The 22,904-nt window shown below is 40.0% G+C and overlaps 1 protein-coding gene across 16 annotated transcripts in view; it reads right to left on the bottom strand.

Annotated features, from left to right (window-relative positions):
• Window positions 1–689: 689 nt before the first annotated feature.
• OSBPL6 (oxysterol binding protein like 6) overlaps window positions 690–22,904 on the bottom strand; it is a 226,856-nt gene continuing 204,641 nt past the window's right edge. For all 16 annotated transcript variants that reach the window (XM_055396929.2, XM_055396931.2, XM_055396933.2 and 13 more), the window contains 10 exons: window positions 20,619–20,706; window positions 19,775–20,028; window positions 18,918–19,055; window positions 18,507–18,570; window positions 16,395–16,473; window positions 11,362–11,506; window positions 9,584–9,728; window positions 8,103–8,229; window positions 5,649–5,771; window positions 690–4,382 (listed from right to left, as the gene is read on the bottom strand). In XM_055396929.2, the coding sequence (XP_055252904.2) occupies window positions 4,274–4,382; window positions 5,649–5,771; window positions 8,103–8,229; window positions 9,584–9,728; window positions 11,362–11,506; window positions 16,395–16,473; window positions 18,507–18,570; window positions 18,918–19,055; window positions 19,775–20,028; window positions 20,619–20,706 (1,272 nt within the window). In that variant the 3' untranslated portion in view covers window positions 690–4,273. The remainder of the gene's footprint in view (window positions 4,383–5,648; window positions 5,772–8,102; window positions 8,230–9,583; window positions 9,729–11,361; window positions 11,507–16,394; window positions 16,474–18,506; window positions 18,571–18,917; window positions 19,056–19,774; window positions 20,029–20,618; window positions 20,707–22,904) is intronic.

Here is a 22,904-nt window from a genome sequence, read left to right as displayed (position 1 = left end):
CAATAGCATAGTGCAAAAGAATCAGCATGTGCATTCCTGCCCCTCATTATTTCAGGACCAGAGGAAAAGAGAAAATGAATCAAGTAAGATAGTTATTTTGGAAAACAAAAGGATGCACATGACTAACAGGACTGTAAGCTGGAAATTATGGGATAAAGTAACCCATGAAAAATAATGACTTAATTTTTTTAAAAGCCAATTAAAGACCAGGAAAATCTGAGAGTGAATTTACAAAAATCTGAGAGTAAATGGGTAGCAGCATAGTGCCACATGGGGCTTCCATTTGCTTAAGATATTGGGAATGCTGACTCATCACAGTAATTTTTAAAGAATTCACTCTTTCGATCTCACTTTGGAAGGATTAAAACTAGTCCTTTCTGGAACAATTTGCCATTTTCACTAATAGGCTACAACAAAGGTTTTACAATTCAGTCACAAATGTGTGTTCGTATAAATATGTATTAAACAAAGGTTTAACAGAATGATTCATGCAATGTATAGTTAAAAAGGATCAATCTTACAAAAGAAATTCAATGAAAACTTAGAGAATCTAATCCTAGTTTGATAAGCAGTATTTCTAAATCACTGGGAAGCTTTTTGGAAAAAAAAAAAAACCCAAATAGTTTAATCTTAGCTCCCATGACATTTTTTCCATCTTTCCCCCAAAAGAATATTTCTAGAGCACAAAACAGATTCATAATTGTTTAATTAGATACAGTTTATATATCCTGAACATAATGGCTGCCATAGAAATAAATATTTTGTACACAAGCTTTATTTACTGTGCCACAGTCATAATATATCAACTTGAGTCAAGTGCAAACATTTATTACACCCCCTGGTGCGTGAGGAGCTCTGCTCCCACAAATACTTCATTATCTGGATGACAGAGTACAAGATGAGACAAGATGGATAATTGAAACCCAAGGTACTAACAAAATGCACATTCGATCATGATTATAAACTCTTCTCCAGCCAGGGCCATAATTAGAACTAAGCAAAACAGTTGGATCAGCTTCCTCTTTAACTCTGTACCCACCTAGCGCTCCTTGGGGCAGGACCTAATGTAATGCTTAATTAGTGGAATCACTGGAAGTCCTAGGGGCCAGATTAATGAAGAGGAGCACAAGGTTTAGAAAATCAATAACCGGGCATCCTTTGTATGAGAAACTCCTTGATTTCTCTTACCAAAGTACATCTGGTAGTTTTCATGTCATGTATAATTGATATGTAATATTAAAATATCTCAAATGAGGTTTGTTTTTACAATTGTCTGGAATTTAAAGTAACCCATGAAAAGTAATAACTTAATTAAAAAACCCAATAAAATAATAGCAAAATCTGAAAGAAAATTTGCACCCTTGGTAGCAGCATACGGAAGCAAAACTGGTTCCTGGTTGGCCTCTGCACGTGCTGGTGTGTGCCATCGCTCTTTTCTGTCTAGCCACACCACAGGACCATCATCAGTTATTACTGCTTTCCTTAATGACCCACTCAAAAATATGCAGAAGCTTAGAATAAATCACAGAGGAGGTATAAAGACATATTAAGTCCTCCTCTATCCTAGACTGTTTTAGGGGGAAAAGTACCCCTGAAATGAAAAGGTTTACATCAAATTCTAAGAAGTCAAATTTTATCAAGAATGATCTAATGTCTATCCTTTTGCTGTTGAAACTAGTCTCAAAAGCCTCCAAATTATGCAGATGAATACAGAGTCTTACAATTCTGCAATTATCAAATAAATAAAAAGTGAGAAAGAAATGAGGGATGGGGCCATTACACTGGTATGAATGTTTGAAGGGAATATTTGTGAATCAGGTACTACAGAAGCATTATCTAAAACTTGATCACTTGAATTGGAATTCTAATCAGTATATCTGAATCTTAAAAGAGTTACAAATAATGTGGTGATTTTAATTAATTTGACACTCTTCTCATTCTCATCTTGAAATCCTAGTAAGAGTTTCCGGTTAGCTCTGACCAACATCCGCCTACCTGATTTGTACCTTTAACTTACTAGGTAGTAAAGGTCCATCCAACTAGTTATTCTCTTTCTCAAAGCCCACTGCGAGGTACAGCAGTTGCCTCCCTCTTGGCTCATGGGTCCTTGTCCAGCCGCCTGATTGATATTATCGTTGGTCACCTTCTGTCTTACCTTCCTACTTGTAGTATCTTCTTATTTGCAGTACCTTTATTTTGCAGAATTTATCTTTAGGCTAAAATTCGGAGACTCTTCAGGGACATGCTAGTAATTACAGACAAGAACCACTGTAAATAGTATCTAAAATTTTACCAATTAAGGGAGAACAGACTTCTTTGAGGAAGCCAACAAAATTCTAATTAAAATTTAATCAAAATTAAAGGCATGTATCTCAGGATGCATATAAAAGGACGTCAAGATGAATAGGCAGAAAAAGAATCAATAATAAGGAACATGTTACTGCCATGGGGGAAGCCACCAAAGACTTAAAATAGGAATTAAAGGCATTGAGAGACTGAGGGAGGGTTCTGCTTACATGCTCAGAGCTGGGAGTTTGCTTGATAATGAAACTGCATTCTGAACCAGTGCACGCTGTACATAGAAGGTACAGACTCAGATAAAAGGAGGAATGAGTTTCAGATAATTGAAACCTGCCCCACCTAGTGGAGACTTCGGAGTTTTCCCGTATGCTCTCAGCAGTCTTGATTTGATAGTGAAATAGCCATAATTAGGAATTTCTTCAGGAAAAGAAACAAAACTAAAATCAACACCTCATAATAAAGAAATCAGTAACCTTATCATCAGAGCTTAAAATGACACATAAAATCTGATGATAAGAGTCTAAGAATAAAAATTTAACAGAACAAAATACATGTGATTTTATAATTCTCTAGGAAAATCTCTAGAGATTTTATATATATATATATATAAGCATTTATATAATTATCTATATGCAGAAACTCAGAAATACTGATGCAAGTTCCTACAAAACTTTTATATATCAGTGGAGGAAAAAAACAAATTCTAAAATATGCAAAACACATTTCTGTCCCTCATCTCCCTCCTTTTTTGTTGGGATGGATAAATTCCTTAGCTTAAATTTTATATTTCTGCCAATAGCAAGGTAAATGCTTAATCTGTGGCTATGTATCATACAGAAACACTTGATGAAAATATGACATGTGATTTTGCATAGAACTCATTTAAACAATGCAAATAAGCTTCTAGTGTTCTCACTTCCGTTCCCAGTGGAATTCCAACAGCGCCAGTGGGTCAGACACAGGATAGATGTGGGCTGCACTGTGCTTCACTCAAAAATAGTTAGACTTACAGTACTCCGAAGCCCACAGAGAAATTCCATACGCTTTCTGCTATTTCCTTCCAAAGTTTTAACACCGATGGCAAGTGTGCAAATCAAATACGGATGTTGCCAAATAATAGGGCACACTGGGAGCTTAGGTGGAAGAGGGATGGTTTATTAACTGTACGCAGGACAGGAAACTGACGAGCAACGTGAATACAGAGATCTACTTAGCACACCTTTTCCTTCTTGCCTTACAGACATGTGATATAGTAACCAATATATCAAAGTAAAGCATGTGTTGTTTACTTTTTCAAGCTATTTGAGTTAGTCTAATAATTCTTTTGACCCCATAAAGTGAATCATGCCATGATTCAAAAGATCTGTCCTTCACACAAACCTAGGAGCGCACATTTAAAAAAATGATTTATTGTACATCTTTGCATTTCTTAAGGCATGAACAATGGCGTACAGATGGAACAGGTTCTGAGAAGCATCACATCTCTTTTGAAAAGGCCAGCACAGGTACACCACATCAAACAGACAAGCTCCAAGTCTGAGCTGACCAACTGCCATGGCCCTGGAGCTCCTGCAAGGAGAGGATGGCGCTTCTGGAGAAGGACCAGATGCATGGTTCATGTGTCATGTTGCTTTAAACTCTCTGGATCAGCTTTTTAAGCACCAGTTACAGCTTGTTTCTCTTTACAGACTCTTCAGACTTTGGATTTTATATTCTGCTCCTTTTATTCTGCTTTTTGAGGAGGGTGTGGATGTTTTTTAAGGAATATGGTTGCAGCAAAACAGAAAGGATCCGAAAGTGGTTAGAGGCCTTGTCTAATGCACTTCTGAAAGTTCATTATAAAGATGAATAGAAAAGCAAATGGTCGGTTTTCAGTAGACCCAGAAACCACGCAGAGCTCTAAGAAACATAATTGTGCATAGTTATTTATTCATTCAGAGCGTGATATGTCAACTAGCTCTACGTTTCCAGTTTACCAGAGAACAGGGCTATCTACTTTGCTAAACCCAGGGTCCTTTCGCAGCTCCCAGTAGGTGTCGTTAGAAACCCAGGCTTCTCTTTGATTGGCATCAATCACTTTTCTGTGAAAATACACAAATCAACATTAGACGTAAGTCTCATTCACGTGACCTGGTAATTGGACCCCCTCCTGTAGATAAGGTGTGTATTAGAATCAGTACTTTGTAAGCCAGTGAACATTCTATCTGCTGGCTGATGATTTGATTATTTTTGACCAAAAATAAACTCATTTTTGTCGTGAAATGGAAGTGGGCAGGGTCCTAGGGAGAGGGGCTGAGAGGGGCTAAGAGTGGGGATAAGTCACCTCAAGGCAGGAATAGAAAGTGAAGTGGCCCAAACAAAGCATGTACAAACACTGTAACTAGACCCCAGACCCACAAGAATTTTCTCTGCTTCACTGATGGGGAAGGTATGCAGCCTCAGTAGCTGTAAGAGCCTCCTCAGGGTTCAGGCCCAGTGAAAGCACTCTCAACATCTAAACAGCAGGGCTGTTGTTCCGCTCCAGGAGAGCCAGGAGACGGCAGCTAAAAGGGGTATGAGGTTATTCTGAGCGGATGTGTCCTGATTCTAAAGGGTGGCAGATGGATCTGGAAACCTTAGTCTGTGTGATGTGTATATAATCCCTCAAATAATCCTGTAATAATCACCATGATCATACCACAGAAGGGTCAAATCTGAATGGACAAAAAGCTCTATATGATAGAGGGTGTTAGTCGCTCAGCCGTGTCTGACTGTTTGTGACCCCATGGACTGTAGCCCGCCAGGCTCCTCTGTCCATGGGATTTCTCCAGGCAAGGATACTGGAGTGGGTTGCCATTTCCTTCTCCAGGGGAAAAATCTTCCCAAGCCAGGGATCGAACCGGGTCTCTGACATTGCAGGCAGATTGTTTACTGTCTGAGCCACCAGGGAAGCCCCTCTATATGAAAGAAGTAAAATTAAATACTAATGAAGCCAGAATGACCCTGTGGGCAATAGGGTCCCAGCTTATCTCTGGGTGAGGGAGTGGGAAGAAGTTTCTACCATTCAAAAGGATGTAGCTGGAGGACAAGGAGTCTTTCGGGCAGGACCCTCAGTCTTTATTGCTGCCCATGGAAAGAGAAGAGCTGTCGAGCAGAATTTATGTCTATGGTTACAAACTTCACGAGACCAAAAAATCTGATTCAGAATTTTCACTGCCAAATACCAGTTACCAAAATCAGTTTAATTTTCTACCTCAGAGTGCCCTGGACATGAAACTCTCTCTCATTTTCTTTTTACCCTAAGTTTTTCATTGCTTGTGGCAACCATTTGCAAAGCATGAACTTGTTGCGGGAATAAATTGACTTACTTAAAAAATTTTGGTATATGTTCAAGGTTGTTTTCATCCATGTATCGTCTTCGAGATCTCTGGAGTTCCTCTACTCTTTGCTTCTCTGCTGCTGCAGCTTCTAAATTTCCTTCTTCCAAAAATCTAAGCAGAAAGCAGTTTATCTTTTACTATATTATCTTCTTTACTGAGAAAAAAAATCGTCCCACTTGCATAAGCTTAAATTCTGGTTGCTATGAACATAACACAATGAACAGTAACACTCTGATAATATCCCCTTGCCCCTGCCACAGTCTCTGTCTGCCATCAGCTAATATGTTTTCTGTGTGTGCAAAAGTGTAAAAGTTACTCAGTTGTGTCAGACTCTTTGTGACCCCATGGACTGAAGCCCACCAGGCTCCTCTGTCCATGGAATTCTCCAGGCAAGAATACTGGAGTGGGCTGCCATTCCCTTCTCCCGGGGATCTTCCCAACCCAGGTATACTGAACCTGGGTCTTCTGCATTGCAGGCAGAAGTGAAAGGGGTCAGCTTCTCTGTGCTGTCTCAGGTTCCAAAACTTGAGATTTTTGGGGACGACTGGAGAGTCTGAGGTAGAACATCACGAAGTCCCTGGCTCTGCTCCTTTTCATTATGTTATAATGAAGCACTTGTGAAAGGTTACTGCATGGAGGATGTGACCTGGCTGTTCTCCAGCTACGTTTAGAACAGATTGAGAGGGAGGCGCTCTCATCTTTTATTGGAAAGAGTAAAGCTGATGAAAAAAGAAAAGGTAACAGTTGGGGGAAATTACAAAAGGCCACAGAAAGGAAATAAGTAGTAAATGAAATTCAGAAAGGCAATATTGAAATAGAATCGAGAAAGCAGACCCAATGGTGATTTGCAAATATTTAAATCTCAAAATGAGAGCAAAGAACAGGGATACAATATGATACACACTGTACAGGAAGCTTATTGATAAGTTTGAATGTCAAACAGTGATACAGAATGTTCTAGAGAAAGAGGGGGAACATAAGAAAACTGAATACTAGAACATCCAACACTGGGGACATTTTGGCAGAAGACAGACAAGGCCACAAAGACACTGGAAACAGAAAATCTTGGCTGGAATTTGTATGACATAGAATTTCTGTAAAGAGTAAAATTAATTCTGTAGGAATAGAAAATATGAGTACAGAAATATGTAAGAATAAATTTTTTAAAATCAGAAGGTATTGGAGGGAGGTGGGAGGGAGGTTGAGGAGGGGGAACTTAGGTAAACCCGGGGCGAATTCATATCAATGTATGGCAAAACCAACCAATATAATATTGTAAAATAATTTGCCTCCAATAAAAAATAAATTAATTACCAAAAAAAAAATAAAATCAGAAGGTATTAAAGATACTGTATATTGAGTATATCTCACACTCTAGGGAATCAAAAACATGCTGGGAAAACGCCAATTCTTGACTCAAAGTATTTCGAGGTATGGGCTTCCCTGGTGGCTCAGTGATAAAGAATCCACCTGCCAATGCAAGAGACATTGGTTTGATCCCTGGGTCAAGAAGATCCCCTGGAGAAGGAAATGGCAACACACTCTAGTACTCTTGCCTAGGAAATCCCATGGACAGAGGAGCCTGGAGGACTATAGTTCCTGGGGTTGCAAAGAGTCAGACACGAGTTAGCTACTAAACGATGACAATCATCATTTCCAGGTATCCCTGTATCTTCTCTTATTCGTCACTGAAATGGATAAAGGAGATCAACTGTATGATGATGGATAGAAACTAAATTTTTGGTATACATAAGTATACAGATGTAGAAATATAATTTGTACACATGAAAATTACATAATATTACTATATATGCATGCGTGCTAAGCTCCTTCAGTCATGTCCAACTCTTAGAGACACTATGGCTTGTAGCCCACCAGGCTCCTCTGTCCGTGGCATTCTCCAGGCAAGAATGCTGGAGTGGGTTGCTATGCCCTCCTCCAGGGGGTCTTCCCAACCCAGAGACTGAGCCCACATCTCTTATGACTCCTACACTGGCAGGCAGGTTCTTTACCACTAGCGCCATCTGGGAGGCCCATTAGTACATACATAATGTTATAATTATATAATGTAACACCAAAGTTACTTGAATACAAAAAGATGCTCCATGTTAAAAAGTAACAGAAGTATATAAGTACAAACACTGAGGTGAGGAGTCACTGTATTTAGTGAAGAGTTCAATAATTTGCAGACTTTTGGTAAATTGGGGGGCTGCGCTTTTTGTTAAAAAACATCTGTGTTATCTTCTGCGGGGCACTTTTGTTGAGGTAATCTATCATGATCATACTCTGAGTACTCCTGACCTAGGGTTGGAAGGCTCAGCTGTTGCTGAGGGAATGAATGACTCAGTGAATAAGTGAAGGATGGCGATGAAAGTACTGATGACTTCTGCAAGCACCATGCCATGACCCAGTGTTCGTTTTAAACCGCACCACTCTGCTCACCTCTGATCTGGCCGGAATCGGGCATCTGTTGGAGGAAGGAGGTCTTTCAGTACAGGATCTAACTCGTTGAGCTCAATAGCAAACCTTGTGAAGCCATAGTAGAGCTCATAGTTGGTGGGCATGGAACCTGGAATGAAGCCAAGAAACCACTGTGAGAGGCAAAGAGGTGTACAGAGCATGCAGAGGCTGACTTAACGCTCACATAAACATTAAATCTGTAGTCATAAACATTAGATTACAAATTTTAAACTATTTATTTATTTATTTGGCTGTGCTGGGTCTTAGTTGCGGCATGTGACATCTTCAGTTTTCACTGCGGCATTAGAACACTTAGTTGCAGCATGCGGGATTGAGTTCCCTGAGTAGGGATTGAACCCGGGCCCCCTGTATTGGAAGCACACAGTCTTAGCCACTGGATCACAAGGAAGTCCCTAGATTACAAATTTTTAAAGAAATTAAATTGGTTTTATTTTGTAAGATGAAAAACTTTTATGTTGACTATTAGAACTGATAGATTCATATATTTAATAAAATCTGGCCTTTAAAATACAACTTTGCACATATAGTAGTCTTCACTGGCTAACCTACACCCTAATTTTTCTCTCAAATATGCAACTGCGTAACTAAATGTTTGAGTGATTAACTATGAGCAGTATTAAGATATCACCAGAAACACAATTTATTTCCATTTAGAAAAGAAAAAGATTCAGATCTAATGTTTACTGGCACTTTTAAACTACATTAGAAGGTAGAGTCGTTGCAGGCTCTGCACATTAATGCACTTCCAAGCTTCCAGAAGAGAGCTGAAGCTTAGTCACTACTCAGTATATAACTGACAAATAAATGAACTAACCACTTTACTAGCAGGAAATTTATATACTCAGTTGAGGTCTCTAAGGAAACTAACAACTGACAAAATTCCAACGAAAATAAATATCATGTGGATACTTGTTCCATTTGTACTTGATAGTCAGTTATATGCTAGTGTATTACCAGAGCTCTCTTGATGTCTTTTATTATATGTCAACATATTGTAGCTCTTTGCTGCTCATGTAAAAAGATCACTTATTCTGGTTAAATAATTGAATTTCTGGATTATGGATGTTTGCAGGCTTTTGTTTTACTAAAACAGAATAAATAAAAAACATGAGTATTTAAATTTGCATATTTGAATTATTTAAATGCTTTAATAAGTAAACCTAGCTTTGGAAATGTGAGCATTACATTTAGAGAGATTTTACATGAAGCCCAATCTCTGACCACACATCAGATTTGGTCTCAATTCGACAACTCCTTATTATCAAATATTGGACTTATTAAACTTATAGATTAAGTATAAATGTAACTGTAATTGCCTTAAGCATTTATGTTTATAATCTCACTATTAAAACATAAGGTGTACCTCATGAGATGATGGGACCTTCCCTACCTTCTGCCACTCATGGCGCCCCCTAGAGGCAGGACACTCAAGCCAGTCTCACCTGGTCTCCAGATGCACTTAGCAGAAGGGGCCACACCACAGTACAGCCCTTCATGCCATTTCCCAAACAGCCGGTGCACCACCTTCCCCTCCTGATCCATCACAACCCCCTGGACTTCATTCACATTAGAATTCCAGTAATTCACCTGGAAAAACCAAACTCCTGTTAAAATACCTGATCTGTTTAATAAAACCAATCCCTATAATTTTCATATGGAAAATTTCCTTAACCTTGATGTTTCTCAGGCAAGCCATTTCCAGACATCTATCTCAAAATGTTTTGCAAGGAAGGGTGACTTTCTAAGCACTAGTTGGCTTAACTTCTAAGAAATGGATGACCCTACTCCATGCTAGAGTATGACAGCACAACTCAGAGAAGGCTGAGTTTCTGTCTTAACTGAGTATTAATCTATAGATGAGTAATCCTTCCCAACCTCCTGTCTTGAATTTTCCTTGGCTCCTGGATTTTAATGATTTTCAATCAGCAACGCTGGAGAAAACTGTAAAATAATTTTCATAGTAGCTGTAAATGGCTGAATTTAATCAGGAAGACCTTGTTCTAGTTCTCTTCCAGCCATACTCCTTCTCAAGGGGTCAGAAGCCTGTGAAAACTGACCCATTTGGATCCCATGGCCTCATTCTAGATGAGGTCCCAATTCCTGTCCAAATGGCTCTAAGCTTATTCCACAGCCTGCACAGGCCTTTCCTTGCTTCCTCTACTCACAGGCAGATGAAAATGTGAATCATTAGGCCTGAGGGCTGGCCAAGGGTGCTGGTTTGAAGGGGTGTGGACAGAGTCTGGAAGTGTGGGCTGGATTGTCTATATAAATATGTGTGGCTTCTTGCAGTCTGGGGCAGAGATGGGGGTGGGGAGTAAGTGGTGAAGGCTGTGGGCCAGACTGGCTCTCCTGAGCTGCTGGGTTTCCAGCTCGGTGTTCCCAAGTGTCCAACCTAGACTTGCAGATTTTATTTTTACAAAAGTACTTTTGTCAGTATAAACATATTTTATTTGACAGCTTGTGGGCTTGGTTTACATATTTTAAATATTCACACATACGGAATGGGGATGTCCATTTGTACTCTCACCCTGAGCTCTGCAAATATTAGAGGCAGGCCTAAACTGAAGTTTCTCCTAGACTACAAAACTAAATACACACAGCTACTGTCATGACCTAGTCAGAACAAATACTGATTCAGGCTCTTCAGTTCTGAGCCACATAATCAATCTATAAGAAAAAAAGGAAAAAAGGAAAATATCTGACATCTTCTCATGTTAGGAAAGGTACTGCTTTTTGTTGAACTTATATAAGATTATGTATAACAGTGGCAGAGTTGGACAAATTTATAGGGACTAGAAGCTGTCATCTCTATGTATCCTCAGAAAACACAACTGTGATATATTTAGTTCCCTAAAATAAGATCACTTGAATATGTTGTAATCAAGCAAGAATATAAATAGAATATAAACCAGGAGACTTGTTACAGAAGAAATACTCTCTGGAATTTTACTTAATGAACTGACTGGTTGCTTAAAAAGAACATTCTTTAAAAAGAATTCTTTTTTCTGTTTCAAGATGGTGCCTTTTTTGACTTCTACATGGTCAGACGTCTGCAGGCCTGGGGCAACTCTACCATTTTGTTCTGCTTTCTTAACTAAACGTCCATAAGGATTAATGCTACAGGACTGATTCACTTGCTGCCATTAAAGGTAATTGCTCTGTTTCTTTCCTAGGAGGCATTTTATGCGTCTTCCCTTGGCTATGGTATGAAATTCTCTACCTTGACGAATGTGAGCTTGCAAATGCAAGCGCTGCTTTTGGTGTTTCTAACAGTTACTTCTCCATAATGCTCTATCCATCGCCTCCCACTCAGGATGTTGTGTATGCACGTGGTGACCTTATTCCACACATAGCAATCTCCGAACCTAGAGAAGAATACAACACCAATGAAAAACAGTGAAGCTCACGAGTATCTATTACTGTTTCTACCAGTGAGAACAGTTTTCACCAAAGCCTCCTTTCCGAACGTCATCCTCCTCTCACTTCTTTGTTGGAAGTTTCTATGTGGTCAAGGACACTTACCACATGATTCATTCATTTAAGGGCTATGCTGGTGCTTTCTAAGGGCCAGGTGCTAAAGCCACCAAGTTGAGCAGGGCCTGTCTCCTGCTCTCCTAGGTCCAACAGTAAGGCAGGGGTAGATGGATGCTTCTGAGAGCAGGAGGGTCCTTAGATCTGCCTGGCATGTGTGGTGAGTGTCAAGGAAGATTTTCCAGAGGAGGTTGGTTTGGTCTAAGCTAGGAGCGGGGACAGGAAGGTACTACAGGCTGGGAAAAGCAGAGACAAAGCCACAGAGGCCAAAAGAGCACAATGCACCTGGGAACCTGTGTGTAGCACGCTATAGGTGAGTGGGTGCAGAGGGGTAAGGCTGGTAGGTGGGAGCATGGAAGGCCCTAAAAGACACTAATGAGTCTGGATTTACCCTGCAGGCAATGTGCCATCAAGGGAAGGGTTCGGGGTGGGGAGGGCAAGAGGCATAGCAGGGCATGCATTTAAGAAAGGCTACTCTGAGGATAGGGCTTCATGCTCTGAGTTAGGGCAAAATATGTGAATAATTCCTTGGGAAAAGACAGATGAGCATAGATAACAAAGATCTCATGGAATTTCTGGGGAGTAAAGTTATAGAAAGAGTGAAGAAGATGAGTCAAAGCAGAAATGATGCCCAATTGTGGTTGCATTTGGTGGTGAAAGTAAAGTCCGATAATGTAAAGAACAACATTGCACAGGAACATGGAATGCTAGGTCCATGAATCGAGGTAAATTGGATGTTCTCAAACAGGAGATGGCAAGAGTGAACACTGTTATTTTAGGAATCAGTGAACTAAAATGGACGGGAATGGGTGAATTTAATTGAGTTCAGTTCAGTTGTTCAGTTGTGTCTGACTCTTTGTAACCCCAGGGACTCCAGGGGAGCCAGGCCTCCCTGTCCATCACCAACTCCCGGAGTTTCTTCAAATTCATGTCCATTGAGTTGGTGATCCCATCCAGCCATCTCATCCTCTGTTGTCCCCTTCTCCTCCTGCCTTCAATCTTTCCCAGTATCAGGGTCTTTTCAAGTGAGTTAGTTTTTTGCATCAGGTGGCCAAAGTATTGGAACTTCAGCTTCAGCACCAGTTCTTCCAATGAATATCCAGGACTGATCTCCTTTAGGATGGACTGGTTGGATCTCCTTGCTGTCCAAGGGACTCTCAAGAGTCTTCTCCAACACCACAGTTCAAAAACATCAATTCTTTGGTGCTCAGCTTTCTTTATAGTCCAACTCTCATATCCATCCATCAGATGACCATTATATCTACTACTGTGGATAAGAATCTCTTAGAAGGAATGGAGTAGCCCTCATAGTCAACAAAAGAGTCAAAATGCAGTACTTGGTTGCAATCTCAAAAATGACAGAATGAGTTCAGTTCATTTCCAAGGCAAACCATTCAAAATTATAGCAATCCAAGTCTATGCCCCAACCACTAATGTCAAAGATGAAGTTGAACAAATGATTCTGTGAAGATCTACAAGACCTTCTAGAACTAACACCAAAAAAAGATGTCCTTTTCATCATAGGGGACTGAAATGGAAAAGTAGGAAATCAAGAGATACCTGGAGTAACAGGCAAGTTTGGTCTTGGAGTTCAACATGAAGTAGGGCAAAGGCTAACAGAGTTTTGCCAAGAGAATGCATTGGTAATAGCAAACACCCTCTTCCAACAACATAAGAGACGACTCTACACATGGACATCACCTGATGGTCAATACTGAAATCAGACTGATTATGTTCTTTGCAGCCAAAGATGGAGAAGCTGTATGCAGTCAGAAAAAACAAAACCTGGAGCTGACTGTGGCTCAGATTATCAGCTCTTTATTGCAAAATTCAGGCTGAAATTGAAGAAAGCAAGGAAAACAACTAGGTCATCCAGGTATGACCTAAATCAAATCCCTTATGATTATACAGTGAAGGTGATGAATAGATTTAAGGTACTAGATCTTGTAGACAGAATGCCTAATGAACTATGGGCAGGAGTTCATAACACTGTACAGGAGGTGGTAACCAAAACCATCCCCAAGCAAAAGAAATTCAAAAAGGCAAAACGGTTGTTTGAATAGGCCTTACAAATAGCTGAGAAAAGAGGAGAAATGAAAGGCAAAGGAGAAAGGGAAAGATATACCCAACTGAATGCAGAGTTCCAGAGAATAGCAAGGAAAGCCTTCTTAAGTGAACAATGCAAAGAAATAGAGGAAAACAATAGAACTGGAAAGACTAAAGATCTCTTTAAGAAAACTGAAGATACCAAGGGAACATTTCATGCAAAGATAGACACAGTAAAGGACAAAAATGGCAAGGGCCTAACAGAAGCTGAAGAACTTACATGCAGAGTACATCATACGAAATGCTGGGCTGGATCACAAGCTGGAATCAAGATGGCCAGGAGAAACATCAACAACTTCAGATATGCAGATGATATCACTTTAATGGCAGAAAGTGAAGAGGAACTAAAGAATCTCTTGATGAAAGTGAAAGAAGAGAGTGAAAATGCTGGCTTAAAATTCAACATTCAAAAAGCAAAGATTATGGCATCTGGTTCTATCACTTCATGGAAAATAGATGGGGAAAAAGTGAAAACAGTGTCAGATTTCATATTCTTGGGCTCCAAAATCAGTGCAGACTGTGACTGCAGTCACGAAATTAAAAGATGCTTGCTCCTTGGATGGAAAGCTATGACAAACCTAGACAGCATATTAAAAAGCAAAGATATCACTTGGCTGACAAAGGTCCATATAGTCAAAGGTGTGGTTTTTTCAGTGGTCATGTATGGATGCAAAAGTTGGACCATAAAGAAGACTGAGAGCTGAAGAACTGATACTTTTGAACTGTGGCCCTGGCAAAGACCCTTGAGAGTCCCTTAGACAGCAAGGAGATCAAACTAATCAATTGTAAAGGAAATCAGTCCTAAATATTCATTGGAAGGACTGATGCTGAAGCTGAAGTTCCAATACTTTGGCCACCTGATGTAAAGAACTGACTCATTGCAAAAGACCCTGATGCTGGGAAAGATTGAAGGCAAGAGGAGAAGGGGATGAAAGAGGATAAGATGGTTGGATGGCATCACTGACTTGATGGACATGAGTTTGAGCAAGCTCCAGGAGTTGGTGATGGACAGGGAAGCCTGGCATGCTGCAGTCCATGGGGTTACAAAGAGTCAGACATGACTGAGCAACTGAACTGAACTTGAAACTGCACATTATTATATATTCAAATAAAATGCTATTTCAATCAAAAATGCTTCTGGATTTCTAGAAAGTTTATGAATTGGTATGATGTAGGCACTATATATACCTGGGAAAACTCTCTTCCTTATGAGTTTGTAAATACTGAAAATTTATTTTGTGGTCCTGAGAATTGCTCCCTTTCCCAACCATCCTCCATATTCAACATACCAGAAAACTCTGTCATTCAAATAGACAAAAACAAAACGAAAACAAAATCAATTGAATGAAGAATGAAAGAAAAACAATTAAACCTTTGGCCTCAATGAAAACTTCAATTAAACTTTAAGATGCATAGGCTAAATTCAGGGGTTCCCTAGTGGTTCAATGGTAAAGAATTCACCTTAATGCAGGAGATGCAGGTTTGATCCCTGGGGAAGGAAATGGCAACTCACTCCAGTAGTCCTGCCTAGGAAATCCCTGAAGGGCTACAGTCCATGGGGTCGCAAAGGGGTCATGACTTAGTGACTAAACAACAATAACAACAACAAGCCTATATTCACCAGAAAACAACTGTATAAGGATCCCATCACTTCCTTAATAAAATAACTTAAACATTAAAAATAGTGCCTGGGGCTAAGATGAACTCAGCAGTGAAAGTATAAATTATATAGAAAATAAATGGTAAAAAGAGAAACTTTCATATATAATGCAAACAGAGACACAGAGAATAGACTGGTGGTTGCCAAGGGGAGGGAGGTGGAAAAGGATATGAATAGGAGTTTGGGATTGTCAGATGCAAACCAGTATATACAGACTAAATAAACAAGGTCATACTGTATAGCCTAGAGAACTATATTCAATATCCTGTGATAAATCATAATGGAAAAGACTATGAAAAAGAATGTATATATACATATATATATAATGAAGTTACTTTGTTGTATAGTAGTAATTAACAAAATATTGTAATTCAACTACATGTCAATCCAAATAAAATAAAAATAAAATGCAAGCTAACATGGTGATTGGGACAGGGAGGTGCTGACTGTTAAATGGAGGGTATGTAGAGAAAAAAAGGAAGCTTTGACACATATGCTAAAATTCTCATTTGCTTTTGAGGGGGTCCAGTCTCAAAACTTTGAAACCAATGAAACGTTGTAAAGCAATTACACTCCAATTAGAAAAAAAAAACCTTTGATGAAGTTGACAGAAGCCTTGGCCATAAAGGGCAACAGCTCCTTGGCACCATCTGGAGTTTCAAAGAGCTGACTCATTTGAAAAGACCCTGGTGCTGGGAAAGATTGAGGCAGGAGGAGAAGGGGGTGACAGAGGATGGGATGGTTGGATGGCATCACCAACTCCATGGACATGAGTTTGAGCAAACTGTGGGAGATGGTGAAAGGACAGGGAAGCCTGGCGTGCTGCAGTCCATGGGGTTGCGAAGAGTCAGGCACGACTGAGCGACTGGACAGTAATAAACAACAAGAGTTTCAAATGCCCATTTATGATTTGGAAAAGGAGATAAGAGACCATGAGGAAGAGGAGAGAAACCTACTTTGGAAGCATGACATTCAGGGTTCCCACGGGCAGGATCTCCATTGACTTGCCCCAGAACTTGTTTTTCCATCTGATGTCTAAATGACATGAGGCAGAGGACAAAAAGAATTACACTCTATATCTAATCATTTACTCTAGAAAAGTGAACTTTTATAATATACTTTACATTTTACAAAGAACTTTTGTAATCACAATCAATTCTATACTGTTGTTCTAACATGACAAGCGCCTGAGGATGGTCCAAGGTGAGAAGATTAACTGGGAACCGCCCAAAAATATCTATTTTTCCATAATATATTCTTTATATGCGTTTTCAACAAATAAAACTGGGAAAGACGGAATAATCTGTGTGTGCATATTCATATACACATATACATAGACTCTACTCTGCTTTAATGTCTTCACAAATGCTGTTAGAAGATTTAGCTAAATGGTGGAAATATTTTATACATGTGTGTGTTTATATATGGTGTATAGTAATTGTAGATTGTAGTATGGCAGTAACATTGATTTATACACACATTCATTTGAAAAGTTACATGACTTGGGAGAACAAGTATAAAAAAAAATTAAGCCTCTAACTATAGATGGTAAGATTTATGAGAAAGTGAGATTAACTTAATAAATGTGTTCCTGTGCTGGTTGTTAAGATACTACTCAGGGCCCAGAATTTTCTCTCACATGATGGATTTTTGTTTTACTTGTGGAGACTCAGGTATATCTGCGCTTGTGTATTATTGCCTGGTCTCCTTTTTGATGAGATAAGGAAGCTTAGTGCTCCCTCCACAAAATTTCTGACTCTTTGTTATGAACAAGAAATGACTTGCTTTCTTAGTCTGCACTAAAGTACAGTCACGGTGCTGCTCTATCTTTTCATATCATTTTTAGGTTGAGGAAGTGCATGTGAGAAGAGTCATACTGTGATCAGTGAAGTGCCTTTTCAAATGTGAGGGAATTATTTACATTTAATGGTAAACGTACACATATACGATGGCTCAGATGGTAAAGAACTCTCCTGCAGTGCAGGAGACCTTGCTTCCATCCTGGGTTGGGAAGATTGCATGCAGAAGGGAATGGCGACCCACTTCAGTATTCCTGCCTGGGAAATCCCATGGATAGAGAAGTCTGGCAGGCTACAATCCACGGGGTCAGGAAGAGTCGGCCACAACTGAATGACTAACACTTTCACTTACAAATATATATACTTTTCTTTCTAGAAGGGTTTTGAAACTTTTTCTCCTAGGTGAGTTTCCAACATTCTAACAATGGATATTAATTTAATATACTTCAGTTCAAACCCCCAAGCCTCAATGAGTTAAAAAACAGAAATTACTGCTACGTATGTATCTCTCAATAGACTGTGAGCACAGATGATGTGTAGCAGAGCTTTCTTTCAGCATTAAGATCTATTTGTACACCTTTAAGTGCTGCTGGAGAAGACTCTTGAGAGTCCCTTGGACTGCAAGGAGATCCAACCAGTCCATTCTAGAGGAGATCAATCCTAGTGTTCATTGGAAGGACTTATGCTAAAGCTGAAACTGCAATACTTTGGCCACCTCATGCGACGAGTTGACTCACTGGAAAAGACTCTGATGCTGGGAGCGATTGGGGGCAGGAGGAGACGGGGACGACAGAGAATGAGGTGGCTGGATGGCATCACCGACTCTGTGGACATGAGTTTGAGTGAACTCCGGGAGTTGGTGATGGACAGGGAGGCCTGGCGTGCTGTGGTTCATGGGGTTGCAAAGAGTCGGACACGACTGAGTGACTGAACTGAACTGAAGAAGCAAGAAGACAGCAGATACAACCTTCATGCTGCTGATGCAGACAACGAGGCACAGTGAGGTAAAGAGAGTGCCCAGGGCTGGCACTGTCAGCACAGAGCTCTGCTGTCTCATAGGGCTGTGCTTCCTAAATAAATAACCCCATCTCCCAGGCGACATGGTTTCATATTTAAATCAAGAAACCTAATCTCTCAAACTGAACTCCAGGCCAATTACCAACATTTTCTGAGTTCTAAAAGAAGAAATCTAAACTGAGTACTTTGGAAATTAGAAACTTTCTTATAGGCTTATCAATTGGATTTTGAAGTTATAATTGAAATACAAACCTTGCCAAAACACAAAATTCTTGGATTCACAGTGACAGGCAGAAATGGGTGGATGATGGCTAACCTGAAAGTTAAAAACAAACAAACAAAAAGGCAATGACATCAGTGTTAAAACTTCCACAAATGATCATTTTTCGCAGCATGTATTTGGCTACCCCCAAATAAAAATTACTCAACTTATCCTTCTCTGTTATAGCATTATTCTCAAAACGTGTAAGTAAATTACCAAATCTTACAACTTCATGCTTAAAAACATTTAGAGGATGTAATTATATAGATAAGCTAAGTGAATTTTCTGTTAACTAGTATTATAACCCATCTCAATCAGATGTTTACAAAAAAAAGCTATTTTCATCATCAAACAACCCTCCTACAGTTTCTACACAGAAACCTGAGTCCAGTGGCACTTACTTGTTCTGAGAAAAATCGGAATCCTTTGTCCTCTCTAATGCATTCATAAGTCTCCCCAAGGACAGGGTTGAATGGCTTACTTCCTGCTCTGAAATAGGTGGAGCAATATCCTGAAACTGCAAATGCAGCAATAAGAACCTGTTAAAACATTTAAGAAAGGAAAATAATATAGGAGAGACTATTTCCAGGTCTGTTTGTCCCTTATTCCTCTAGATTTTATATACCCACATTAGTGGGTGCTGATTTGATGACAACTCTATTACTTGCACAGACTCTTCATATACTCATGGGGAAAAAAAAATAAATGAAAATGCAGTTAAACTCTTTGCATGGGAACCAGCAGGCAACTGAGGCCAAATATTCTACATTCATCTGTCCATCCAATTTCTTGAGTATCACAGAGTTCAAAGGTTCTGAAAGCCAGGTTATGCCATTTATACAATCTTAGGAAAGCTGTGGCTGCTGGTGCTTTTCAGAGGGCAGGTCAAGAAAGGCCAGGGCAGAGAACAAACAGGAAGTTACCTTCTCAGACCCAAGTTCCTAAACAAATGGGCTTACCTGGCATTCAGAAAAAGCTGATAAAGCAAGGCCAGGCATGTATTAAACCTGTAAGAAGTGTGATGCCTTTACATTCTAACTTCAGAACCTCTCGGACCCAAGAATAAGTCACAAAGAGTGATACCTTTCATTAGAGGTATCTAGAGCTTTTTTCGCCCTGCCTGGTTTATGCAAACGGGTTTCTCTTACCTATGCAGTTAGAGTATTAGGCAACAAGCAAATACACTATCCTAATGAATCTTCCCTTGCCCAGGTCTAGGGTTGGCAAATCCAAAGGGCGCTGCTCTGCTATTTATTACCATGCGCTCGTAGGGACTGTCAGTTTCCGAAGCCTTGTCCAGGAGCTCACTGTATTCCATTTCCTCGCAGAGATGCTGCAGAGTATTGAGTGGCTCGTTTAGCTCCACAGGCATGGAGACTTTAGACAGGTCTTTACCAATGTTGTTCCTCAATATATTCCACAGGTTAATGTTACTGGTGTCGGGACAGGGAGCTGGCAGGCATGTTCGACGTCCGTTTCGGAAGGCTCCTCCTGTAAGCTCCCCGTTCAAGACTAGAAGAAGGAGAAAGATGAGAATCACAGTGAAAGATCTTTTGCTTTTCTGATTTCCTAAAACATGGGAGGGAAAGAACCCTCTCAAATAATTCTGACTGTGATACATTTCTTAAGCCTTCCTTACACTCTGCCAAGAGTGAACAGAATTATTTCAATACAAGGTTGCTGATAAACGCACAAAACATCAATGTATAGTTCTTTCTGGTGTTGCTTCACGACTCGTGGGATCTTAGTCCCCCAACCAGGGATTGAACCCATGCCCCTTGCCTTGGGAGCTCAAAGTCTTAACCACTGGACTGCCAAAGAAGTCCTAAACAAGTCAAAATTTTAAAAACTAAATATAAATATATTTAATTACAAAGGACTCAAGATTTTGGTTTGGGCAAGAACTAAACTTTTTATCTTAATCCTCTCCCTAACAAAGTTTTCAACCATTTACCTCACCAGATTATACAAATATAAAATTTATTGAACAATAAGCTGCAAAAGGAACAATTAGCAAGGGGGCCAAAATGATTGTTCACTGAATCATCAGCATTGTATTTGGCATGCAGACAGGGCAACCTCGAAACTCAAAGGATGCATACTTTGCCGAGAGATGTTGTCTGCAACACTGGTGTTGTCTTCAGATATATTATCGCTCACATCACTGATGTAAGACTCATCATCTGAAGCCTAAGAAAGAGAAGAACATAGAAAGGATCAGAATTTTCATTCAGTCTTGACATTTCAGAAAAATTAAACAATTAAAAACAACAGGTATTGCTCAAATGGAAAACAGAGATCATAGTGGGAAATATATGTGGCACATGGCCAATGAACAACTTAGGGTATCCCATGAGCCAGAATATAGGACTGCCAGGAAGCAGCCTTTAAGTAGCTTTCTATCTAAAGTTGGGCTGAGAAGTTGGGAGAGGCCAGTACATAACCAGAAATGTTTGAATCCAACACAGTAAGAATGTGCAAAAAAGGAGACTCTACAAATCCCCACAGAGGAGTCAGGAAAGGTTGGCAGAAGAAATAATATTTTATCTGGGTGTTGGAGGATGCAGAGTTGCCCAGTTGTTAGAAGCGGGGACAAAGCACAAGAAGAAGGGATGGTGTACAAAAGCAAGGACCGTGAGAAAAACATTTCTTCTAGGAATGTTAAGAAGTCAAGTGCTGTAACAGAAGATGGGGCAAAGATGAAGAGGTCTGACTGCGAAGGGTTTTTCATGTGCATGTGTGCGTGCTAAGTCACTTCAGTTGCGTCTGACTCTATGTGACCCAAAGACTGCAGCCCACCAGGCTCCCCTGTCCATGGGAGTTCTCCAGGCAAGAATGCTGGAGTGGGTTGCCATTTCCTTCTTCAGGGGATCTTCCCAACCAAGGGACTGAAACAGTGTCTCTTATGTCTCCTGCATTGGCAGGCAGGTTCTTTACCACTAGTGCCATCTGGGAAGCCCTCACATATAATCGTATGAATTATGGATAGAGTCATATTTGGTTCTTCTCAGGAAGACACTCCGCAACTTGTCCTAGGGAGTACAAATATCCTATGTAGATGTGGATAAGAAACACTGATTGATTTCACTAAGATGCCCACAGTAAGGTTCATTTCAGGCAGTACAGCTGCATTTGGAAACCACATTTAAAGTGTAACAGATAAAATCTGGCAGACAATTTGGGGATGGGGAAGAAAGATTTAGGGATACAGAGAAATTGAGAATTAAGCCATTCTCTTGAGCTGGAATCAAGATTGCTGGGAGAGATATCAATAACCTCAGATATGCAGATGACACCACCCTTATGGCAGAAAGTGAAGAGGAACTCAAAAGCCTCTTGAGGAAAGTGAAAGAGGAGAGTGAAAAGGTTGGCTTGAAGCTCAACATTCAGAAAACTAAGATCATGGCATCTGGGCCCATCACTTCACGGGAAATAAATGGGGTAATAGTGGAAACAGTGTCAGACTTTATTTTTTTGGGCTCCAAAATCACTGTGGATGCTGATTGCAGCCATGAAATTAAAAGACACTTACTCCTTGGAAGGAAAGTTATGATCAACCTAGATAGCATATTAAAAAGCAGAGACATTACTTTGACAACAAAGGTCTGACTAGTCAAGGCTGTGGTTTTTCCAGTGGTCATGTATGGATGTGAGAGTTGGACTGTGAAGAAAGCTGAGCACCGAAGAATTGATGCTTTTGAACTGTGGTGCTGGAGAAGACTCTTGAGAGTCCCTTGGACTGCAAGGAGATCCAACCAGTCCATCCTAAAGGAGATCAATCCTGGGTGTTCATTGAAAGGACTGATGCTAAAGCTGAAACTCAAATACTTTGGCCACCTCATGCGATGAGCTGACTCACTGGGAAAGAGTCTGATGCTGGGAAGGATTGGGGGCAGGAGGAGAAGGGGACGACAGAGAATGAGATGGCTGGATGGCATCACCGACTCGATGGACATGAGTTTGAGTGAACTCCGGGAGTTGGTGATAGACAGGGAGGCCTGGCATGCTGTGATTCATGGGGTCATGAAGAGTCGGACACGACTGAGCGACTGAACTGAACTGAGCTACACGAGAAAAATACGGAACTAAAATGAAACCAAGATTCACGTAAGAATAAAATTAAGGGCAACATATGTATTAAGGGGATTTAGAGACAGAGCAGATAAGAAAACAGAGTACTGTAGAGCCATTCAGAGGAATGGGAAAACCAATGTTTTTACTATAGGCAAGAAAGCTGTTGATACCTATTCACTGTCTTCAAAATGGAAATATGTTATATTTTTTCTGAACACAAAAACAGAACACTCTTATTGTAAAAAATCAGAAATTGCATGAAGGTAAACAGATGATATGGAAATCACCCATCCTGTGACCTAAAAGAAATCACT

The sequence above is a fragment of the Moschus berezovskii genome, chromosome 2 (genome assembly GCF_049115385.1).
Source record: "Moschus berezovskii isolate FMDL1 chromosome 2, NW_MosBer_1.0, whole genome shotgun sequence".
In the NCBI taxonomy this organism is placed as follows: Eukaryota; Metazoa; Chordata; class Mammalia; order Artiodactyla; family Moschidae; genus Moschus; species Moschus berezovskii.
Note: the sequence above shows the minus strand (reverse complement) of the source record. Positions and strands in the feature narration are given on the sequence as shown.